At 37.5% G+C, this 25,269-nt stretch overlaps 1 protein-coding gene across 4 annotated transcripts in view; it reads left to right on the forward strand.

Annotated features, from left to right (window-relative positions):
- PDE7B (phosphodiesterase 7B) overlaps positions 1–25,269 on the forward strand; it is a 355,502-nt gene that overhangs the window by 284,329 nt on the left and 45,904 nt on the right. For all 4 annotated transcript variants that reach the window (XM_063666621.1, XM_054491063.2, XM_054491064.2 and 1 more), the window contains one exon: positions 24,820–24,971. In XM_063666621.1, coding sequence (XP_063522691.1) covers positions 24,820–24,971 — 152 coding nt within the window. The remainder of the gene's footprint in view (positions 1–24,819; positions 24,972–25,269) is intronic.

Raw genomic sequence — 25,269 nt, forward strand, 5'->3', positions numbered from 1 at the left:
AACCTCAAAAACTCATCTCAGTATTCAATTATATTTCAAAATTGTTGCATAGAAAGCCCAGGATCTCAATCCATTATCGGTGTACAATCTATAATTGTATATTGGAATTCTAAAATTAGCTGGTATCTATTGAAAGTGTTCTATATGCTAAGCACTTTATATGTAAAACATTATTTATTCCTCTCAAAAATGTGGTAGATTCTGTAAATTATTATCCTCAAGTGACACAAGGGGCAACAGAAGCACTAAGAAAGTAGAGAGGTTCAGTAGCTGTATTGGGGCATAGTCAGGTTGCAAAGCTTCACGGAAGACTCTAGAGATCATCCTCTGTATCTCTCTGCAGGCAGCTCCCATCACCCTCCCTGCTGAGATGGATGCTCTTCAGGCAAGCCTCCAGACACACTAAGACTGCTGGGATATTCTTATTCATTCATTTATTCACTCAATACATATTTACTGAGCACCTTTGTGTCAGGTGCTCTTCTAATTGCTTAGCTCTTACAGTGGAAAGTGAACAAAGCTCTTTCCTTTGAAAGGCCTCTTCTCCATCTAGGTGCGGTGGCTAAGGCCTGTAACCCCAGCACTTTGGGAGGCTGAGGCAAGAGGATCACTTGAGGCCAGGAGTTCAAAACCAGCCTGGGCAACATAGCAAGACTCTGTCTCTACAAAAAATAAAAATAAAACAATTAGCTGGGTGTGTGGTGACGCATGCCTGCAGTCCTAGCTACTCGGGGGGCTGATGTGGGAGCATTTGAGCCCAGGAGTTCAAGGCTGCGATGAGCTGGAAGATACCAACTCTATAAAGTAAAAGACCTCTTCTCTTATTTTCTCTATCACATTTATCCCTCTTGATTATAACAATAATTATTCTTTTAGAGGAAATATTAGGTCTCCAAAATGTCAACAGTGTTCTTCATATCACTGCCAAACTATCTCAACATTCACATGGAAAATCATTTTTACAGGCAAATAGATTATAACATCTCAGAAGGAAATGTCTTCAAAGATAAGTGCTGCATAATATATTAAAAGACAAGCAAGTTCTAGTTGGTCAAATGGTCCCTTCGTTGGGAATTGCCAAACAAGGATAACCTGTTTTGAAAGAATTATAGCATAATCAAAAACTCCTAACACAGAAGCCATTTGAGGCATAACTTAGCTCTTCCCCAGTGACTCATGACTTCTCAGAATCTTAGAATGTTTCAGAGTCAATTACTTTAAACAGCAATTATTAACTGGAACTGCAAAACAATCTTTGTGAAGAGTTTAGCTTTCTTATTGTTGCAATTTCCATTTGCTGAACCAATTAAGGCCAGTGGTACCACCTGAGATTTTGAAAATAAATCAGTGGGTTTTTATTTCAGCTGTTTGGAAATGACTAATAGAGTAATAGAATAGATTAATTTTATCTAACATTAATAGGGGGATATATAAGAAACACCCACTCTCTAGAAATTAAGACACGTCACCATAGTCTTGTGACAAGAGTGACTCTCTTATTTTTGAACTTTCTATTGAACAGCTTTCACCATCTTAAATCACCCTTTGTTATGAGTTTTTAAGTGTCTTAAATAGAGAAGATTAAGAAAATGAATACTTACACTCCTTTAAATACTAATTAAAAGGCCCTGGTAACCATTTATCAGTAATATTAATGGCATGAAAAATGAAAAAGTGTGACTCAAAGGTGAATTCAGAGCAATTTAAATTATATATAAAAAATAAAAACTTAGGTGGAAGAATTTAAAAATTTTAAAATTCCGTCCAAATTGTGAAGTGCAATTTTATACACTGGGAAGAAAAATGACAGCAATAAAAATTTTAAAAAGATAAAAAATATTGTTTAAAAAATTGTACAACCCAATTTTAAATGGGACTGAGAAATATAAGCAAAGCATCGACAAAATAGTATATTGTTAGAAAAGCTATGCAAATGAAAGGACATTAAAATCACTTTGCTATATAAAACAATGTCAAATGACAGTATCAAGTGTCCACATCCCCTGATGCTAAGTTTCAGTCATCTATTCCATATGGAGAGTAATGCTATGCCCTCAGCTATTTCCTTCTTAGGACTAATGGAAATCAAATTAGCTCCCTTTTCATATTATGTGAATAAAATACAAGTTCCACAAGGAGAAGGACTTTATTTTGTTCATTGCTATATCCTAGTCCCCAGAACAATGCTTTTCACAACAATGCTTTTCACATAGTAGGATCTTGACAGATATTTGTTGAATTAATAAATATTGAAGGCTTTTATTCAAAACGACTTGTTGCTATGGATGGCATATTTTATTTTTACTAAAGTTAAATTATATATAACATGCTGACAACAGTGGCTGGAGAGTTTGCCCTATTATGTGAAGTTTTTCCAAGAAGAGTTTAGTAAACAGCATATTCGTGAAGATTATCAATATGTGGAATGGGTGTGGTATTACATACATATCAAATTATTTGTATTTGTGATAAAACAAATATTTGGAGTACAATATTGAGGATTTTAGTAAAAGGAAAATTTGTCTTTTCTAAACAAAGAAAATTATAGGGTATGACTAGATCATCCTTTATCCTTAAGTCATATTTTCCAAATCTTTAATCCTTTATAGCACCATTTCCCAAAGCGTGGTATGGGAACACAGGCGATATTTTTGTTACAGAAACAACCTTTTATCTTTTACTATAATCGTTATATGTATATTTTAACATGTACTAGAGAAAATATAATTAGCACGTCAAATCTGTTTTTTATTGATACTAATTTTATATAAGATATATGTAAGTAAGGGCCCAGGCATGGCCACTCACTCTCGTGAATTAGCACTGTGGGAGGCCAAGGCAGGAGGATCGCTTGAGGGCAGGAGTTTGAGATCAGCCTGGGAAAAGCCATCTCTTAAAAAAATTTAAAAATTAGTCATGCACGGTGGTGCACACATGTAGTTCCAGCTACTCAGGAGGCTGAGGTGGGAAGATCACTTAAATCCAGGAGGTCAAGGCTACAGTGAGCTATAATACAATTGTTCCAGTGCACTCCAACCTGGGAGACAGGGCAAAGATCCTGTCCCTAAAAAAAAATAAATAAACAAAGAATACATATATATATATAGGTAAAAATGAATTTATTTGATTTTTTAAAAAAGATATTATGTAAGTAGTGGTATAGGCAGATATGGTAAAAACCCTACTAAAGGCAAGAGCATGACTGAAATTGAGGAAACTCTGACCTTAGTTTCTACTTGGAGTAGTGAGACTCAGAGCAAATACTCCATTCTTCTTGTAAAGGTGTTCCCAGGCTTCAGACAGGAACCCATTACACAACACCATTCCCAGGGCGTTTTTACCCAGCAGAAAGACTTCTAACCCTCTCAGACCCAATGCCTCCTTTTTATAGCACATTTTATAATCTTTACTACCCTGATAGATCCTTTACCCTCTTGAAAGGAAATCTACAGCCTGCTTATTCTCATAAGTTCAAAAAAATCATAATAAGGCCCTAGCTTTTAATACACAAGAAATACAAGAAAAGCAACTTATGACAAATAATGTTTTCAATAAGTAAATGCTTGGGCATAATCACCCTAGAAGGCCTAAGGATATGGTCTATATTGCACCTACATGCAGAATCCCTGTGAACGTGACAGTCCAGTGCAGATCGATACAGGTGTATTATGTTGGAAATGCAGTCAACTATCATAAGCAGTCTTGCCACTGGTAATTTCCTAAGAAGGGGAACAACTTCTGGGAAACTTATGTCCACCACTCCCTCCTCTCACCCAAAACCCCCCAAAAACAACATTCTTTCCTTAGTTTGCATAGTAGTTACATTTCTGAAAAGGGAATACTTGTATTAAAACTGTACAAGAGAACAACCACTATGGAAAACAGTGTGGAGATTCCTTAAAGAACTAAAAGTAGAATGACCATTTGACCCAGCAATCCCACTCCTGGGTATCTATCCAGAGGGAAAGAGGTTATTATATGAAAAAGATACTTGCACATGTATGTTTATAGCAGCACGATTTGCAACTGCAAAAATGTGGAACCAACCCAAATGCCCATCAATCAATGAATGGATAAAGAAACTGTGGTATATATAAATGATGGAATACCACTCAGCCATAAAAAGGAATGAACTAATGGCATTTGCAGCAACTGGATGGGATTGGAGCAATTATTCTAAGTGAAGTTACTCAGGAATGGAAAACCAAACATCGTATGTTCTCACTCATAAGTGAGAGCTAAGCTATGAGGATGCAAAGGCATAAGAAAGCCACAGTGGACTCTGGGGACTCAGGGAAAGGATGGGAAGAGGTTGAGGGATAAAAGATTACAAATTGAGTTCAATGTATACTGCTCAGGAGATGGGTGCACCAAAATCTCCCAAATCACCACTAAAGAAATTACTCATGTAACCAAATACCACCTGTTCCCCAATAACCTATGGAAATAAAAATTTTTTTTAATTGTACAAAAGAATATTTTGTGATCTCCATAAATATATACATACCTACTATGTACCCACAAAAATTAATGATTTTAAAGAAAACAAAACTTTGAGCTTACTTATCAGAGAAATGGGGTTAGGTTCTAGGTTCAGATCTTTATAAATAGGCTTTTCACCCATATGAATACCTGACCAGCCATTGAAAAGTTGAAGGTGATACAGGACAATCCTCTGTTGTGTAGAAGAGCCCCATATACTTTGCGACATCGCACATCCCTGGCTCCCTTCCATTAAATTCTGTTCTGGCTGTTTCTTTCATTTGACAGCCAAGAATGCCCCTCCCCCACATTTCCCCAATGCCTCCTAGGAGGTAATGCCTCCCACATTGAACTCATAAATCCCAATAGCATTCAAGGATTTATTTGTATTTTAAGCTATCCATTACTACCTGACATGTAGTCATTAAGTCCCCTCGGGCTTTTTATTTATCAGTGATAGCTTTTGGTTCCAAAGTGTCTTAAACATAAGAGATGATGGCTTCTAAGGCTATTATCAATAATATTCTACTATTATTACAGAAGTGTTATTGTTTATGGCTTGTTATTAACCACAAAGTTTCTCTTTTGGCTTAAAGTTGGTAAAAATAAATATTGTTAAAATAAATTTCAGAAAGTTTGGTTGCTCTTAAGAAAAATACTCAAGAGTTAGGGGCTCCTGAAAAGTCTGAAATTCAATATAATTAGAAGTCTGGTTACTGAAAACCAGATACTTTAAAAATTAAGCCTCTCAGGGCTGCAAATTTTGACAGCACAGTTTTAAAAGCAGATTCTTGGCATAATGTTGAGGGGGTTTTGACCAAGTCATGCTGAGAAATTTGCAACTGCAGCATTCACTGGGGTGAACGCAAAAGAGAAAAAACACATTAATGAAAACTTTCCAGGATGAAAGACCTTAAACTTAGCTTAACTTCTGAACTTTTTGCTCTGCTGTGATCCTTCTGACACTTTGAAGAATGATTCTGGATGGGCTCCAAATAGCACACTCCTCACTCCTCATTCTTAAACAGTGTGAAATCTGTCAACCCAATCAGGTCATCAAGAGGGCAGACTGCCACTTGTCATTACTGAGAGGGGTGTTCTCTAGGACACTGAAAATGTCGGGCAGGTCTTGCTTTTTACCAAGAGCTAAGGCCTGGCATTTTGAGAAAGACACTTGTTTCCACTCATTGGGAAAGCTAGCTTAGCACCCGTGTGCAAATCAAGTATGCCCTATTCAATTTACCAGAGTGATGCTTTGACATCATTCCCCTTAACAGAAAGCTGACAATCAACAATAGCCCACAGGGCTTTATTTGCAAAGATGGAAAGCTCAAAACACTTGCCTCAGCTCAAGATGGAATCTAATTTTTTTAAATTAATTCTAATGCATGAGACAAAGAAACAATAACAGTTAATGAGAAGCATGGGAACTGTTTGAATGCCTGTTCTTCTACTTGTTACACGTGTTTTACTGAGTTTCTTCATCTTTTGGTACTCTGTTTCTCTACTTATAAACCTGGAATAATGATAGGTATTATTGGCTCTCATTATTTTGTTGTGAGAACTGGGACCCCCACACCCTTGGGCAAAATTACCAAGTGGATTAGGTTTTCCTTTGACTTTTACCCCTTCCTTACTCACACCATTGAGCTAAGCGCTAGGGATTATAGGTAAATAAGGCATAGGCCCTGCCCTCAAGGAACTAACAGTTTAGTAGGTGAGAAAGACAAGTGAATATGACAACGCATATATGGCTGAAGAACTGCTTTGCTGAATATAATTAGGGTGGGGTTGCTTTGGAGCCCAGCACAAAACACTAGCCACCATGGGGAAAAGACTAGGAAGACTTTCCACCCAATCACCTTCTCTCTCCTCTCTCTGTCCCTTTGTCCCACCTTTCTGCTCCCCCCAAAGCCACCACCCTATGACTTCCCTTCTGAGATAGAACCCCAAGCTTTAGACTGTTCCCTCTGCCCCCTTCCATCAGAACCTATCCATCTGGCATTGCCTACCTAACTGCAAACTAATTCAAGCTAAGGCATTCATTGATTTCATTAACTCTTTCTGAGTGATATTTGCGTTCTGACTGGAGCTGTCCTTACACAGTCTACCAATCTTTATTGGGCATATACCATGTAGGTTCATTTCAATCTTTTACCTAAAAGACTGGTGAGTGGAAGAACCAAGCCTTGAACCTCATTCTAGGCCAAGTATCCTTTTCTCAGAAATAGTTTCTTATTCCATTTCATCACAGTCTGTAGGCTCTGCCTAGCTTGGCAGCACCTGTAGCAGAGACTCCATGTACAGCAATAGGATGGTGCTAAGGCTCATCTATGTGGAGATGAGACATATACCAGAGAGAATGGAGAATACTGTCATGGCACCATAGCTGCTCCTGGAGGTCCCAACCCCATGAGGGCACTGCTTAGTTATCCAGCCACACTACTTGCCCACTAGAAGGGCAGCTGGAAGTCCCAGGAGAGGGCAGAGATTTCTTCCAACCACACCCCTCCCCACTCCCCACCTGAAGGCCACTGTTTTTGGCTGTTACTGCTATGGAAAGAGGAGTGAGCTCCCGCTCTTGACAGGAAACTCTCCAGGAGCAGAAGCTGTAACTTTCTCATCTTTGCATCATCAGCACCCAGCCCAGTGTCTGAGCCAAAGTAAACCCTCAGTTAACGTTTGGAGAAGGGGAAGGAAAGGAAGGGAAGGGTGAGCTGTTGAGACAATCGAGGATAGTTCTTCTCTTTGGCCATTCTAAAAGTACTTAGCTAAATTTATTCTAAAATGCTAGGTCTCCACCTTTTGCTTCTCTCTGTCCCCTCCTTCAGACACAGCAATTAAACTCTTCATTCTGAGCAATCCAGTGTTAATAACCTAGGATGAGAGAAGGCAAGAGAAACCTCAGTGACAACAGTGCACATCCTTTTTTGCACATTTCTATGCCCCCTCACTTTCATCCCCTGCCGGTTGCATCTCCACAGGTCCCACCTGAGTGGGTTTCTCTGTGGCTTTAGCAGGATATGTGTATATTCATATTTTTTCCAATATAGGTGTATGTAAGCTTGTTCTCAGAGCTCCATAGTTTCCATAGTCGTAAGAATAAAAACATTTTTCTGACCGACCACTCTATCCCTGCCATGATCTTTACCTCATCTGGAAGGGTGTGCAAGACCCAGTCCATTACCAGAAAGGATACAATCTCATACAGCGCAACTCTCAAGCCCATATGGGGGGTGGCGCCAAAAACTTCTTACATTTCTTCTCAGACTACCTTTCACTGGTACAGAAACCTCCTCTGATGGGTGCTTGAATGTCCCTTCTCTCTCGATCTCCCTTCCTCATTCCTTTTCTACTGCTCTGTCTCCTCACCCTCTCTACCTGACCACACCCCTACATATGCACCAGGGGCCATCTTGCCTCTATGCCATGTGGAAAGAAAGGCTTCTGACTCCATCAAGTGTGAGCGGCAAAGTAGATCATCACTTTCTTGAGAGCAGAGCACCTGCTAGACAAATAATCTATCCTTCTCTTGCTCATATTTTTTGCCTTATACGGTATTTTAATTTCTAGGCACTTTTATACTAAAACCTTCCTTACCTGCCACAGCTGAAGTGGAGACATAAGTAGTGAAGGGGATAAACAGCCAATCCTACCACCTTCCTCTGGGTAGTTGAGAGCAGAAACACTCACTTGAATCTTCTTGTATGAGTCCGTTTTCACGCTACTGATAAAGACATACCCGAGACTGGGTAATTTATAAAGAAAAAGAGGTTTAATGGACTCAGTTCTACATGGCTGGGGAGACCTCACAATCATGGTGGAAGATGAAAGGCACGTCTTACATAGCAGCGGCAAAAGAAAAGTGAGAGCCAAGTGAAAGGGGTTCCCCCTTATCAAACCATCAGATCTCATGAGACTTATTTACTACCATGAGAACAGTATGGGGGAAACCACCCCATGATTCAATGATCTCCCACCGGGTCCCTCCCACAACACGTGGGAATTATGGGAGCTAAAATTCAAGATGAGATTTGGGTGAGGACACAGCCAAACCATATCCATTCTGTATATTCAGGTACCACAGTGCCTTGCACAGAGCAGGTGTTCAATGGATATTTATTGGTGGAGGCTTCCCAGTGTTCATTAGACTATAAAAAACAAATAGCCAATTCATTCCTCAACTGCTTCCAGTTCATTTGACAACTACCAAAAAATATTATATATTTATTATAGCCATTCCTAATTAAAACATTATGCAAAATTATCAAGGTAGGTAGAGATATTTAGAAAACACATAAAAGACTTCTGTGTTTTCTAGAGGGAAGGAAAGAAGAAAACAATGCCCATGGGCCATGTTAAGCAGCAAGGAAAGGTTTTGGATTATGCCCTGACACCATGACTCAACAGATGTCCCTTCAGGTAAAATTTCAGGAGACTATAAGGCTTGGCTCCAAAGGGTTAAACACAAGGCCTGTGTGCATCCCTGTGCATCCTGGCAGGTTTTTTTTTGTTTTTTTTTTTTTTGTTTTTTTTGGGCCGCCTGTTTGCCCAAGTAACTCCCACTCTTTCCCTTCCCCACAAGCTGCTGCTCCACTCTATGTACACAACAAAAATGTTTGTCTTTTCCAAAGCTGGGGGTACTAACCAATGTCTGTGAATTTCTTTGTGTAATAACATAATAATCAAATCACATTAAGTCAGTGTCAAGTGAGACGTGTGTTTTCAATTTTAAAACCCACAAGTGATTATTTATTCCTTAATACTTCATTTGTACATTTAGTAAGAGAAATAGGAAAGTCACACACATAGAATCGCTTCCAACCTTTGCTACGAAGTTATTTCTCTGGTTGTTTTCTAGTTATTTTACAAGTTGTCTTTCAATATTAGCATTACAGTATTTCTCACTCTCTTGTTCACTGATACCAAGTTTAATTTTCAGCCTTTACAACTTTATTGATTTTTAAACACTTGTATTTATGAATTACACGGTTAGAAAGAATGAATAAGAAATGTCCTCTTATTGGTTTTGTTTTACTATACTTTTTATGTGGTAAATAACTCATAATATGAGATCTACCATCTTAGCAAATTTTTAAGTATATAGTACAGTCTTGTTAACTGTAAGTACAATGTTGTACAGCAGACCTCTGCAACTTTTTCATCTTGCATGACTGAAACTCCGTACCCCTTGAACAGTGATTTCCCATTTCCACTTCTCCCAGCCCCTAGCAACCACCATTCTACTTTCTGCATCTATGAGTTTGGCTACTTTACTATACTTTTTTTTTAAAGGACCAAAACTTAAAATCCTTTGGGTGCTGATACATCATTTTGGATCCCTGTACCCAAGAGAAAATAGGGTCCTCTGCTAGACTGCCTTATGTCTCCACTCTTTGCCCTTTCCTGTAAAGAGCAGGATATAATGAGCAGAGCATCATCTTCAAGGTCAGAAAGACCCAGGTTCCAGTCCCTGCTCTGTTACTTATCCATTGCATGACTCCAGGTAAATTATTAAACCTTTCCAAACTCATTTCTTCATCTGTAAGATGTACCTATTTTAATATCAACTTCACAATACTTACTTTTATGAAAATTAATTGGATCACAAATGTAAATTACCTAGTAGGTGCTCAACATTTTGGTTCCATCACCCCAGCTGCAAACCCTTGTCTCATATGGATTGAATACGTGGAATAGGAGACCCAGTGTGTTTGTTAGATGAAATACATCAGATATGTCTGGGAACCATTCAGAAACTCACGCAGGTGGACACTGCAGTAGTCATCTAAAACATTTCTTTCTTCTCTCTGAACTAGTTCTATGTGAAAATATATAGCTTTCCATGCCCTGTTAATGTCTTAATGAAACCTGCTTCCTTAAAGTATAATAATAATAATAATAAAAGAAAAAAATAAAAATAAAAATAAAAGAGTGTCCTGCACCAAGAGTACAGACATGATTAGTCCTAAGGTGCCACTACAATCCACAGAGAGCCATGGGCCCTAAAAGAGAAATCTCAATGCACAGGTAAATTTCTCAAGTTCTCTGAGGAACTAAGGATATTTACATTTAAAGAGTTATATTCCAACCACATATAAAAACCACATAATAAAATCACAGAATCCACTCCAATGAAATATAATTCAAGCAGCCTTTGTAACCTATAAAGAAAAAGGAATTAGCTTCCAATGCATTCCCTTTCTAAAGAATAAAGGTTTTCTTTCTGGAAGTTTTTAGAGATCAAAATTTCTATCTAGGCCTCTACCAATGGGTAAAGTTAGTACTAATCTACCATGATTCTAAAGATGCACTTATAATCATTTAGGAAAATCCAACAAATTCAGAAAAGAAATAGAGGCTCAAGTTCTTCTACACAGGGGATCATCCCTGTTATCTGATGTGTTAGATGAATGAATCTTGCCTGTTCTGGACAATTACTTCAATTCAACAATTACATGGTAGCACCTATCATGAGCCAGATAATGTACTACAATAGACAGAAGAACAGCTTACACTTCAATAGTCATCTCATTCCTTCATTCCTTCTTTCGGTAAACACCTTTTCGGTAAGCTAGGCACCATAATAATAGGTAAGACATGGTCCTAGCCTAACAGGGTTTACAGCAGTGTGCAGCATCTGCCACATAGCAAGAGAGCTAAGTTACTGCAATACTAAGGAGGAGAGCTGAATGCCTCTGACCAGCCCAGGAGGAAATACTTGAGGTGGGCTGCCAAAGGACAGATGGCATTTCAACAGGTGGGGAGAATATTCAATTGAGAAGGAATGTGGGAATCCAGATAGAAACAAAACTCTGAGGGATGTGGCATAAAAACAGCAAGAGCAGAGATCTCTTTATCTGCAGGGTATTTTTGGGAGATAAAAATGGAAAAGTAAGCTGGCCTCATATTGTGGAGGCCCACGAATGTCAGAATAAATAATATAAATTAAGGAGACATTGTGGGGGCCGTTGAAGGACTTGGAGCAGGGGGCTGACATGGTAGGAGTTGTGCCTGAGGAACAAATCCGTTGGTGGTAGGTGAGACACATTGAAAGGGATGACTAAAGGCCCTCAGAGGGGTTAATCCAATATCCTGGGACAGGGAGTAAACTAGCAGAGAGAATGAAAGGAGAGAAGCAGTTGTAGTACCTTACGGCACACACATCTGGAACTTTTGCAGTCAGATTTGACAGTCCAAACGTATCTCCCAGATAAAAGACCACACTTGCTTTAAATGTATGCTGAGAACTAGAGAGTTAATGCAGCAGTTTTTAACCTCTGGAGACTTAGAATCAACTGAAAGTTTGGTCACTTCAATTTGCTCACCACAAACCGTTGCCCTCAAAACTCTGGATTTGCTATAACATTTCAAACTCTGAGAAGCGGAGGGTTCAATAAAACCACATTGCGCCTGGCACGTATTTCTTCTTTAGGACTGAGGAAACTTGATCTGCTTCTTACTAATTCATTTAAATTTCATTCAAACTGGGATTTTGAAAAACCTTTCGATTGCCCAGAGAAGCCTTAAGAGCTTACTTTTAAAGCCTTTTTTCCCCTCCTTACAAAAAGGAAACGAGTTTTCCAACCAACCCTGAACCCTGGATTGTCAGAGATTCAACCCATTCGTTGGGATGGAGTTTATGGTAGGCAAAAAAAAAAAAAAAAATTGACTGAAAAAACGGCAGATTTTGCCAAAAATCCGTGTGTTGCATGGTGCATGGTTAAGGAGACAAGCATTTGATGCTCTTGAACACCTACAAGCGATGCAGCAGGGGTCCAGACAGTCAGCTAGGAAGGAGCTCATTCTATTCCATGACTCAAATCAGCCATGTTGGTTTTCCCTTCACTCTCAAGAACATAAAGGAAAAATGGCAACTGAAAAAAAATAAGTGTGTTAAAAAGGAGAGTGAGAGAATTTCGCTCTGCCTTAAAGACGACTTTCCTATTCCTCCCCCTCCTCCTCCCACTCGGTGGCAATGTTGAAACAAAGCTCTTCTTCTAGTGACAGCCGTCAAGAAGTCGTGAGTATTTTTTGTACACAGAAGAGCTAATGACATAAGGCTTTAATACATTCTATTCAAGACTTGAGTTTGGAGAACTTAAAATAACTTTTGAGTTCCTTTAAGCTCAAACAGATTTTCCAACTTCAAATTAAATTTTAAGATGATGGTTTGTTTTATTTTGGTTTAGGTTTTTCCTCCCTTTCTTTTTTTTTTTTGCTCTCTTTTTGGTGGTTTTATTATTGTTGTAGATGTTTTGTTGTATGTGTTTTTGTTTTCTAATATTTACAACTCATCTTCTTTTCTATTAAAAACTTAAGACTAGCAAATGCCCTAAATGTTAAGAAATTTAATTTGTTTTTATCTTAAATTGCTCAGAATTTCAAAGTCATTTATAATGACTTTGTCTTAAAAATAGGTCCACTCATGTGAGGAAATCTCCACACTTGATGATGTTAAGGGCCAAATAATATATTTGGTTGTCATCAGTTTCTACCCATCATTTTCTGACCACTGAGAATATACACAGTAAGAAATAAACAAATACGGCCACTTATGACCACTGGTGATTTCTGAAAGGCTGGGGGAGACATAGTATTTTATTTTAAAAGGTTTTCTGGCAGCTATTTTATGAATAGATGAAATTTTAATGTCTAGAGATGCTAAACTGTGAAAGGGATGATTTGAATACTGAAGTCATTACAACCAAGTCTAAGTTATGAAATTTGCTAAAAGCACGTGAAAGTGAATCGAAGTGTTTAATACATTGAAGGGAGCACTGGTCTCATCCAGAGAATGACATCTTTAGCACCTCATCAAAGTCCATACTGTAAGTTCTGGAAATGAGTCAATATTGTTTTCTATGCACAACCTCTTTAAATTTTTTTAATTTCTTAAAGTAGTCTATATAAAAATTATTTTTACAGGGCAACTGCATCTTAGGCTAGGTTACTTCAATCTTAAAATCCTCATGTATGCTTTCAAGAAAACTGTCACCCTAGACAACACTAACCTTCTAATTTTACAGGGATCCTGAATCCTGAACCCTGAACTAGTAGAATGTGTGAAAGAGTGAAAGAGCTGTGCTGTAAATCTGCTACTTCTGCTTCAGGACCCTGTCAAACTGATTAACAGTTTCTCCTGTTTTTTAAAGCTGCATATTGAAAACTAGAATTTCACCCTGATTTCTCCAGAGTTCAGCATTCTTGAACTTCGATGAGAGCACACACATCAGGAAAGTAATTTAATTCCATCAACATGTATTTCACACCTACAACCTGCAGGACTTTGTGGAAATTCAAAGAAAATTTAACAGAAATCTGGTCTCCAAAACCTTACAGCATAATAAGAAAGTCAGATATGTGAATAAGAGTGAACTTTGCAACCATATGAGGCACAACTGAGTGTTATAGCAAAAGTCAAAAAAAAAAAGCAAAGGACAAAGAGGGTGACTAGGGTCAGTAATAATTGTACATTGAAAAAATAACTAAAAGAGTATAACTGGATTCTTTGTAACAGAAAGGATAAATGGTTGAAGGTATGGATACCCCATTTTCCATGATGTCATACTACACATTGCATGCCTGTATCAAAACACTTCATGTACCCCATAAATATGTATATGCCTACTATGTACCCATAAAAATTAAAAATAAAACAATTATAAGAAGTGAAAATAAAATAAAATAAATAATGAAAAAAAAGGCAAAGGACAGTGGCAGTGGCAAGAGGGCCTGGACCCTGGAACTCCATTTTGAGGTTGACTCAGAAAATGATTACAATGTGTCTGTATAAGTTTTAGCATCTTCCACTTAACAAATTGGCTTATTGTTCAAAAAGAGCATTAACAGTGATATTTCTGTAAATGAAGAGAATTTATTCAAATTTAATCAACAAATTTTTTACTGTTTCCATTATATGTAAGATAATTATACACTAGATACCAGGGGTCAGAAAGGTTGATTAAATGGTTTCTGACTTTGGGGTGTAATAGTTGTTCACCAAAAACTCTGTAGTACAGAACATATGAAAAATCCTGTAACAGTTGGGTGCAGTGGCACATATGTGTAATCCCAGCTACTCTGGAGGCTGAGGTAGGAGGACTGTTTTTAGGGCAGGAGTTTGAGGTTGTAGTACACTATGATTGCACACCTGTGAATAGCCACCACTCTCCAGCCTGGGCAGCATAGCAAGACTGTCACTTAAAAAAAAAATTCCTATAAAAGGAAGATAAACAAAGCCTATGAATAGCCACTAACCAAGCAAGAAATTTTATTAGAATTACTAGCTCAATAATTATCAAAGTAGGGCTTAATAACACATTATTAAGAGGTTCAGTTGGACTGATACTCAAAAGTGCTAATATTAGGTTTATGTAGTTAGATCTCCATGGGTGCTTAACAGTCAGCTCTGCTCACTTAAACACAAAGGCTTTCTTTGTTCTCAGTATCACCTGAGCTACTTTTGCACCAGTTACTCACTACACTACTTCTGGAAACAGTTGACATAGACCTATTTCAGGGAACCAGATATAGAGTTGACAGAAACAGCCTCATAATATGGATATATTTACAGCTTTCTTAAATCTCAGATATTTATTCTAGGTTTAAGGTTTCTCCTGGTACCAAAATTAATCAGCCCCTATACAGAGACTATTCCATAAAGAAGGTACTCAAAAATGAAAATAATTTTTATTAACATATTTTTGCATTTAAGCCAACCCCAACTTGTAAAATTTCAAAATTCCTGTACCAGCAGTGCCAATACAAACTTGTATTCCTAAAATTAGCACCAAAGTAGTGCAAAAATGTGTTAATATGTAGATATTTGTGATATTTACAAAAGAAAAGTGAACAGAAAATGAATTTCAGAGTTCGGGTCAATGCTCACATGGATTAGGCAATGAAACATTCTGGAACACCTTTTTATAGCTATTCCAAATGAGAATTTGGAAACCATAAAACAATAAAATCCAAACAAAGGTGCATTAGGATAACTGTAAATGCCTTTAAGTAATGATTTGTAAAATTGTATAAGGGTCTTAAATAAGCCTAGCATTTTATTACCAGGCACATTGTTAACATTCCCCAGATTTTTACAAGAGAAATTTAGCGAGCTATCTGTGAGATTTAGCTTAGCTAATCATTTATGTTACTACCCAGAAATACATACCAAATACATTATCATATCAAATACATATCAATACATTATCAAAGTAAATATTCTAGCTATGCACTGGGAGTCCTTTTGGAAACAAATATATCAGATCTTAATAATTAACACATTTAAATACTTCAAAAAGCAGGACCTTGTACTATTATACAGAGGGTGCTTTATTCAGATTGTTATATGAATTTTTTCGTCCCATCTTCAGCTTCTTATATCTCCATTTTTCATTATCTCACAAAACACAAATTGCTCCCTAAATGACACTTGATAACTTATTAATGTTAGTTTAAATAAACTTATTTTTTCTTGGATTGTTGCACATTTTTCCCCTTTAGAAAGCTACCTTGAGAATTTTTTTTCTGGTTAGCTTTATGTATGTCCTCAAATAAGAAAATTAAGTGCTATTGTTTTCGCAAATGGCTATGTAGCATTGCTTCTGAATCATTTGCTTATTAATTAAAGGATAACCCAGATAGAAGTTAAATGGAGTAGTCATGGCCTGCCTTGCTATTTTAGAAAATATTGGCCACCAGTTAACACTGCAACTTGTTAGATATCTACTCGCCCATCTGAGACAGTAGGTTTGAAAGTACACAAATAAAGAATACACATGATGACCAATTCATTCAAAAACTTTGAACATTTTTATGGGGAAAGACATTATATGCTACATGTTTTAACCTACAAGGCAACATAGAAAATTAACTATGAAAAGATTTGTTGGCTAGCTTTATTTAATTACTGGGGTTTTTTTGTTGTTTTTTATTATACTTTAAGTTTTAGGGTACATGTGCACAACGTGCAGGTTTGTTACATATGTATACATGAGCCATATTGGTGTGCTGCACCCATTAACTCGTCATTTAACATGAGGCATATCTCCTAATGCTATCCCTCCCCCCTACCCTGACCCCACAACAGGCCCCAGGGTGTGAGGTTCCCCTTCCTGTGTCCATGTGTTCTCACTGTTCAATTCCCACCTATGAGTGAGAACATGTGGTGTTTGGTTTTTTGTCCTTGCAATAGTTTGCTGAGAATGATGGTTTCCAGCTTCATCCATGTCCCTACAAAGGACATGAACTCATCCTTTTTTATGGCTGCATAGTATTCCATGGTGTATATGTGCCACATTTTCTTAATCCAGTCTATCATTGTTGGTCATTTGGGTTGGTTCCAAGTCTTTGCTATTGTGAATAGTGCCGCAATAAACATACGTGTGCATGTGTCTTTATAGCAGCATGATTTATAATCCTTTGGATATATACCCAGTAATGGGATGGCTGGGTCAACTGGTATTTCTAGTTCTAGATCCTTGAGGAATCACCACACTGACTTCCACAATGGTTGAACTAGTTTACAGTCCCACCAACAGTGTAAAAATGTTCCTGTTTCTCCACATCCTCTCCAGTACCTGTTGTTTCCTGACTTTTTAACAATCGCCATTCTAACTGGTGTGAGATGGTATCTCATTGTGGTTTTGATTCGCATTTCTCTGATGGCCAGTGATGATGAGCATTTTTTCATGTGTCTTTTGGCCGCATAAATGTCTTCTTTTGAGAAGTGTCTGTTCATATCCTTCACCCACTTGTTGATGGGGTTGTTTTTTTCTTGTAAATTTGTTGGAGTTCATTGTAGATTCTGGATATTAGCCCTTTGTCAGATGAGTAGATTGCAAAAATTTTCTCCCATTCTGTAGGTTGCCTGTTCACTCTGATGGTAGTTTCTTTTGCTGTGCAGAAGCTCTTTAGTTTAATTAGATCCCATTTGTCTATTTTGGCTTTTGCTGCCATTGCTTTTGGTGTTTTAGACATGAAGTCCTTGCCCATGCCTATGTCCTGAATGGTATTGCCTAAGTTGTCTTCTAGGGTTTTTATGGTTTTAGGTCTAACATTGAAGTCTTTAATCCATCTTGAATTAATTTTTGTATAAGGTGTAAGGAAGGGATCCAGTTTCAGCTTTCTACATATGGCTAGCCAGTTTTCCCAGCACCATTTATTAAATAGGGAATCCTTTCCTCATTTCTTGTTTTTGTCAGGTTTGTCAAAGACCAGATAGTTGTAGATATATGGCATTATTTCTGAGGACTCTGTTCTGTTCCATTGGTCTGTATCTTTGTTTCGGTACCAGTACCATTCTGTTTTGGTTACTGTGGCCTTGTAGTATAGTTTGAAGTCAGGTAGCATGATGCCACCAGCTTTGTTCTTTAGGCTTAGGATTGACTTGGCAATGAGGGCTCTTTTTTGGTTCCATATGAACTTTAAAGTAGTTTTTTCCAATTCTGTGAAGAAAGTCATTGGTAGCTTGATGGGGATGGCATTGAATCTATAAATTACCTTGGGCAGTATGGCCATTTTCACGATATTGATTCTTCCTACCCATGAGCATGGAATGTTCTTCCATTTGTTTGTATCCTCTTTTATTTCCTTGAGCAGTGGTTTGTAGTTCTCCTTGAAGAGGTCCTTCACGTCCCTTGTAAGTTGGATTCCTAGGTATTTTATTCTCTTTGAAGCAATTGTGAATGGGAGTTCACTCATGATTCGGCTCTCTGTTTGTCTGTTATTGGTGTATAAGAATGCTTGTGATTTTTGCTCATTGATTTTGTATCCTGAGACTTTGCTGAAGTTGCCTATCAGCTTAAGGAGATTTTGGGCTGAAACAATGGGGTTTTCTAGATATACAATCATGTCATCTGCAAACAGGGACAATTTGACTTCCTCTTTTCCTAATTGAATACCCTTTATTTCCTTCTTCTGCCTGATTGTCCTGGCCAGAACTTCCAACACTGTGTTGAATAGGAGTGGTGGGAGAGGGCATCCCTGTCTTGTGCCAGTTTTCAAAGGGAATGCTTCCAGTTTTTGCCCATTCAGTATGATATTGGCTGTGGGTTTGTCATAGATAGCTCTTATTATTTTGAGATATGTCCCATCAATACCTCATTTATTGAGAGTTTTTAGCATGAAGAGTTGAATTTTGTCAAAGGCCTTTTCTGCATCTATTGAGATAATCATGTAGTTTTTGTCTTTGGTTCTGTTTACATGCTGGATTATGTTTATTGATTTGCATATGTTGAACCAGCCTTGCATCCCAGGGATGAAGCCCACTTGATCATGGTGGATAAGCTTTTTGATGTGCTGCTGGATTGGGTTTGCCAGGATTTTATTGAGGATTTTTGCATTGATGTTCATCAGGGATATTGGTCTAAAATTCTCTTTTTTTGTTGTGTCTCTGCCCGGCTTTGGTATCAGGATGATGCTGGCCTCATAAAATGAGTTAGGGAGGATTCCCTCTTTTTCTATTGATTGGAATAGTTTCAGAAGGAATGCTACCAGCTCCTCCTTGAACCTCTGGTAGAATTTGGCTGTGAATCCATCTGGTCCTGGACTTTTTTTGGTTGGTAAGCTATTAATTATTGCCTCAATTTCAGACCCTGTTATTGGTCTATTCAGAGATTCAACTTCTTCCTGGTTTAGTCTTGGGAGGGTGTATGTTTCTAGGAATTTATCCATTTCTTCTGGATTTTCTAGTTTATTTGCGTAGAGGTATTTATAGTATTCTCTGATGGTAGTTTGTATTTCTGTGGGATCAGTGGTGATATCCCCTTTATCATTTTTTATTTCGTCTATTTGATTCTTCTTTCTTTTCTTCTAATTTAGTCTTGCTAGTGGTCTATCAATTTTGTCGATCTTTTCAAAAAACCAGCTCCTGGATTCATTGATTTTTTTGAAGGGTTTTTTGTGTCTCTGTTTCCTTCAGTTCTGCTCTGATCTTAGTTATTTCTTGCCTTCTGCTAGCTTTTGAATGTGTTTGCTCTTGCTTCTCTAGTTCTTTTAATTGTGATGTTAGGGTGTCAATTTTGGATCTTTCCTGCTTTCTCTTGTGGGCATTTAGTGCTATAAATTTCCCTCTACACACTGCTTTGAATGTGTCCCAGAGATTCTGGTATGTTGTGTCTTTGTTCTCATTGGTTTCAAAGAACATCTTTATTTCTGCCTTCATTTCCTTATGTACCCAGTAGTCATTCAGGAGCAGGTTGTTCAGTTTCCATGTAGTTGAGCGGTTTTGAGTGAGTTTCTTAATCCTGAGTTCTAGTTTGATTGCACTGTGGTCTGAGAGACAGTTTGTTATAATTTCTGTTCTTTTACATTTGCTGAGGAGTGCTTTACTTCCAACTATGTGGTCAATTGTGGAATAGGTGTGGTGTGGTGCTGAGAACAATGTACATTCTGTTGACTTGGGGTGGAGAGTTCTGTAGATGTCTATTAGGTCCTCTTGGTGCAGAGCTGAGTTCAGTTCCTGGATATCCTTGTTAACTTTCTGTCTCGTTGATCTAATGTTGACAGTGGGGTGTTAAAGCCTCCCATTATCATTGTGTGGGAGCCTAAGTCTCTTTGTAGGTCACTCAGGACTTGCTTTATGAATCTGGGTGCTCCTGTATTGGGTGCATACATATTTAGGAGAGTTAGCTCTTCTTGTTGAATTGATCCCTTTACCATTATGTAATGGCCTTCTTTTGATCTTTGTTGGTTTAAAGTCTGTTTTATCAGAGACTAGGATTGCAACCCCTGCCTTTCTTGGTTTTCCATTTGCTTGGTAGATCTTCCTCCATCCCTTTATTTTGAGCCTGTGTTTCTGCACATGAGATGGTTTTCCTGAATACAGCACACTGATGGGTCTTGACTCTTTATCCAATTTGCCAGTCTGTGTCTTTTAATTGGAGCATTTAGCCTATTTACATTTAAGGTTAATATTGTTATGTGTGAATTTGATCCTGTCATTATGATGTTAGCTGGTTATTTTGCTCGTTAGTTGATGCAGTTTCTTCCTACTCTCGATGGTCTTTACAATTTGGCATGTTTTTGCAGTGGCTGGTACTGGTTGTTCCTTTCCATGCTTAGTGCTTCCTTCAGGAGCTCTTTTAGGGCAGGCCTGGTGGTGACAAAATCTCTCAGCATTTGCTTGTCTGTAAAGTATTTAATTACTGGGGTTTTTTAAACACCATCTGAGTTTATGTTTCAAAGACTGGCCCAATATGGTAGCTCACACTTATAATCCCAGCATTTATGGTAGGCCTAGGCAGGAGGATCACTTAATCCCAGGATCATCAGCCCTGGCAACACAGTGATACCCCCATGTCTATTATATTTTTTTTATTTGAAAAAAAAATGCAAGACAGGCTAGAGTCAGGGGAATGAGGCACTAGCCTTACTTAAAATTTAGGGGAATACCAAATAACTTGGTGATCACGATGTATCATATCTTAATGTAATATTTTTAAAAATCAAAATTAAAACCAAAAAAAGTCATGAGAAACAATGTATCCAAAATTTAAATAAAGATCCAAAGAGGTCTGCATTCTGTCTTGTTGCTGAACTAATATTACTATTATTCATTTGACTCTAGGTGAAAAAAATAGGTAAGGAATCTTGCTGTTTTCTTCTTTGTTGTAAAGATAAAAACAGATCTAAACTTAATATCTCCAGCTCATGGCATCATTAGTTTAGTAATATTTTAGTCAAAATTAGTGAATAGTAACCATTATTTCCTATCATCTACACTTAGGATATGTCACTTAATTTCAATGTCATTATCTTAACTATGAATCTTCCTAAAGTACTACACTACTTGGAAAACTAAAGGGAAGTTTAAGAAGTAATCCATCATTTCAATTTGCTACATTTGTGGCATATTTCCATCATTCAGGGCTATTTTACTTGCTTCTGAGTTTATTATATAAATATAGGTATACTCTCAGCTATATAAGACATTTTCTTTTAGTATTTTGAGATGGGGGAATTTTATAGAATATGAAAAAAAGGAAAAGATCATCTATATTTTCTTTTAGATTTTCCTTATACATAACATAGGAATAATTTATTTATTGAATAATTGATTTCATTCTATATAGAGCTATCACTACATTTCTTTACTTTCCTATGTAGCGAAACTCCTCAAAAGAGTGGTCTATACTTGATACTGTTTCAAACAACTTCTTCACATTTTTTCTCTTCTTAAACTTTTTATCATAAAATAACTTCAATTTATCAAAAATCTGCAAGAATACTCATATACTCTTTTCTCCATATGCACCATTTGTTATATTTTGCAATCTTTGCCTTACTGCATACATTTTTTCTTAACACTTTATTGTACATATGCTACTTTATCACTAAATATTTTAGCATGAATTTTCTAAGAATGAAAGCATTCTTTTGTAACCACACTTCAATTATCAGACATTCAAATAATGTGTTTGGGGTATTTCTGGACAATCACTGTGATGTCAACATTCAAGTTTTGAAAGGCACATGTGAAATGAGTATTAAAATATTTATAAATACTGTCTCATGCATAAATCCATATCCAAAATTGTGCTAATAATGTCATTTATGACATTTTTTCTGATACAGAATCCAGTTAAGGGTTATGCATTGCATTTAGTGCACTGTCTCTGGTATTCGTTATTATGAAACAATACCTAAAGCTGTCTTTGTCTTTCATGATATTGACATTTTTTAAGAGAGCACAGGCTGATGGTTTTGTGGAGTGTCCTTCAACAATTTTTTCTAATGTTTCCTCTTTATTAGAATCAGATATGCATTTGGGGCAGGAACACAATATGTGTGAGGTTGTATCCTCAGTGCATTACATTAGGAAGAGCATGATGTCAGTTTCTGGTGGCATTAACTTGGATTACTTAGGGAAGATGATGCCCCCTCCACATTTTTCCACTAAAAACTACCCATTTTTTTCTTCTCCAATTAATAAGTCTTCTGTGGGTAAATGCTTTGATATTGGGTAATTACCCTATTGCTTTTTAAACTTTCACTTAATAATTTTAGTATCCATTAATGATTCTGGCCTGAATCAGTCATTACCATATCGGCTGCAAAATGGTAATTTTCCAGCTCTATTATTTCTTCTACATTTATCAGTTGGCACATTCTACAAGGAAGAGATTTCGCTTTTCCTTATTTATTTACTTACTTACCTTATCACCTGTATGAACTCATTGGTTCTTACTTCAGCCAATGGTTTATAATACATTCTTTCGTTATTCATTTTGAAACTCAAATTTCCCATATTTTCTCAGAGAGATCCCTTGATGTTGTCACTTCTGTCATTTTTAAATGATTCCATCATTTTTTGAGCTCCCCCTTATTTTCTAGTATAATAAGATGCTACAGTTCATCTGATACATTTTCCATCCCTGCCCTAGAATTGGCCATTTCACCAAGAAAAATCTGGTTCCTATTAGCAAAAAGTCACTTAAAAACCAGAATCTGGGTGCTAGCTGTGCTCATTGCTACTTCTAGGCACTTCTAGAGTGTTGCTGCTTCTAGGCACACAATAAAATGTGCTCAAGTACTGTGTATAGTTCATGGCCAACTCTCAGTCTTCATGGTACCTGACCCATTAGCAGCATTTAATTTTAATGATCACATCTTCCTCCCAGCAATACAATCCTTCATGAAGCTTCTAGGAAATGTGCTCTCTTGGCTTTCCTCTGTCCTCATGGGATACTCCTTCCCAGTCCTCTTTAATTTTCCCTACTTTTCTCTAAACCCATCTAAAGTCAAGGTAGAGTCTAGAACTCAGACTTTGATCCTTTTCTCATCTGTATCTATACTTACTCCCTAGGTAATCTCATCTGACAACTTTCAAGTTTTTATCTCAAGCCCAGTCTTCTCCCTCAAGCTCTAGGTTTTATATCCATTTATTTCTACTTAGGATCTTCACCTGGATTTCTGATAGATGTCTAAATACAACATGTGTGAAATTGAACCACTCCAGACCTGGTCCACCTATAGCCTGCCCTTGAATTATGCCTTTGCAAGCATAATGCAGCCTAAATAACAAACTCATCTTAGTCACTCACTGCCATCAGGGAGCACCCATTGTTTCCTCTGCCTCTGCCATCTGTTGTGATTTTTGAGTTCCACAGAGGAAAGGGGGAGATGGGAGAAGTTAGGACAGAAGCCAAAATTACTTTACATACGAGCCGTACATTTCCTACTAGACTGTTAAATTGACTCTACATTCAAAATTGGCAGCAGACGTCACTAATGTGGCCTTAGAGTGATTCATATAATTTCAGCTGAGATAAGAAATATCTTGACAGACATTCAAATAATGTGTTTGGGGTATTTCTGGACAATCACTGTGATGTCAACACTCAAGTTTTGAAAGGCACATGTGAAATAAGTATTAAAATATATCTACTGGTAAGATTAGATTTTTATGGCAACCAGTAAGAGAGAATACACCATTAGAAAGTAAACACTCTGCTTCTTGTCAGGGGCATCCAGGTCACTTTTTGTGCAAGATTATTGATTCCTTTGCCAATGATGTTCCTGGAATATTAGAAACCATTTCCCCATGTGTAAACTGGTATATTTACAACCCTTCTAATTCAGGTGGAAAAATTCATCATACAAGTGAGAGTGTGGGATGAGAACTTGGCCTAAATGTTTGAGTCTCAATTCTGCTATAGTAGAAAAAGAATAACTGCTCATTTCAAATGCAGGCAGAAGTGTGTGAATTTCACTTAGCATACCAGCATCATTAACAAGAAAATGAAATTCTTAATTCATATGTTTCATGGCCTTCCAAAATTACATTCTGAAACACCTTGACATTTTAGTAAATATAATACATAAGAAATATTAGTTAGGCCGGGTGCAGTGGCTCTCTCCTATAATCCCAGCACTTTGGGAGGCCAAGGTGGGCACACAGCTTGAGCTCAGGAGTTCAAGATGAGCCTGGGCAACATGGCAAAAACTTGTCTCTACAAAAAATATAAATATTAGCTAGGCATGGTGGCACATGCCTGTAGTCCTATCTACTCAGGAGGCTGAGGTGGGAGGATCGCTTGAGCCCAGGAGGCAGAGGTTGAAGTGAGCCAAGATTGCACCACTGCACTCCAGACTGGATGACAGTGTGAGACCCTGTCTCAAAAAATAAATAAGTAAAACATTAAAAAAAAAAAAAAACAAATATCAGGTATGTTCATGAAACATTTCAAATGTAGAGTTCAATAGACCATATTTTTAAAAGTATAGAAAGCATCTTTTAAATTTCTCTTCTTTTAATACATTTATTTTTACAGAGTGGAGAAAATTGGCCCTCTTTTAAATATATAAATTTCTTGACTTGATGACTTTCCACAGATACAACATACTCAGGGGAGATTGGCACCAAGAAAAAGGTGAAAAGACTATTAAGCTTTCAAAGATACTTCCATGCATCAAGGCTGCTTCGTGGAATTATACCACAAGCCCCTCTGCACCTGCTGGATGAAGACTACCTTGGACAAGCAAGGGTAAGCTGACTGCCCGTCTCCTCACAGCAGGCCAGTGGCCAAGAGCATGTGCCTCAGTCGATAGCACTGGTGTTGGAGCCCTACTCTGCCTCTGAGGAGCTCTGTGACCCTGAGCTCATTATTCCATACATCTGGACCTGTTCCTCTAATAGAAAATGAAATTAACAGAAACATCCCCCGTATGAGGTGCACGAAGTAAACCATGTTTATGTGCTTAATATACCCATGCCTAGCACATACTAGCCATTTTCATTTTTATAAAGGTACAAAACATATTTGCACGATACTAAGTAAAGCA

Source organism: Pongo pygmaeus, chromosome 5 (genome assembly GCF_028885625.2).
Source record: "Pongo pygmaeus isolate AG05252 chromosome 5, NHGRI_mPonPyg2-v2.0_pri, whole genome shotgun sequence".
Classification (NCBI taxonomy): domain Eukaryota; kingdom Metazoa; phylum Chordata; class Mammalia; order Primates; family Hominidae; genus Pongo; species Pongo pygmaeus.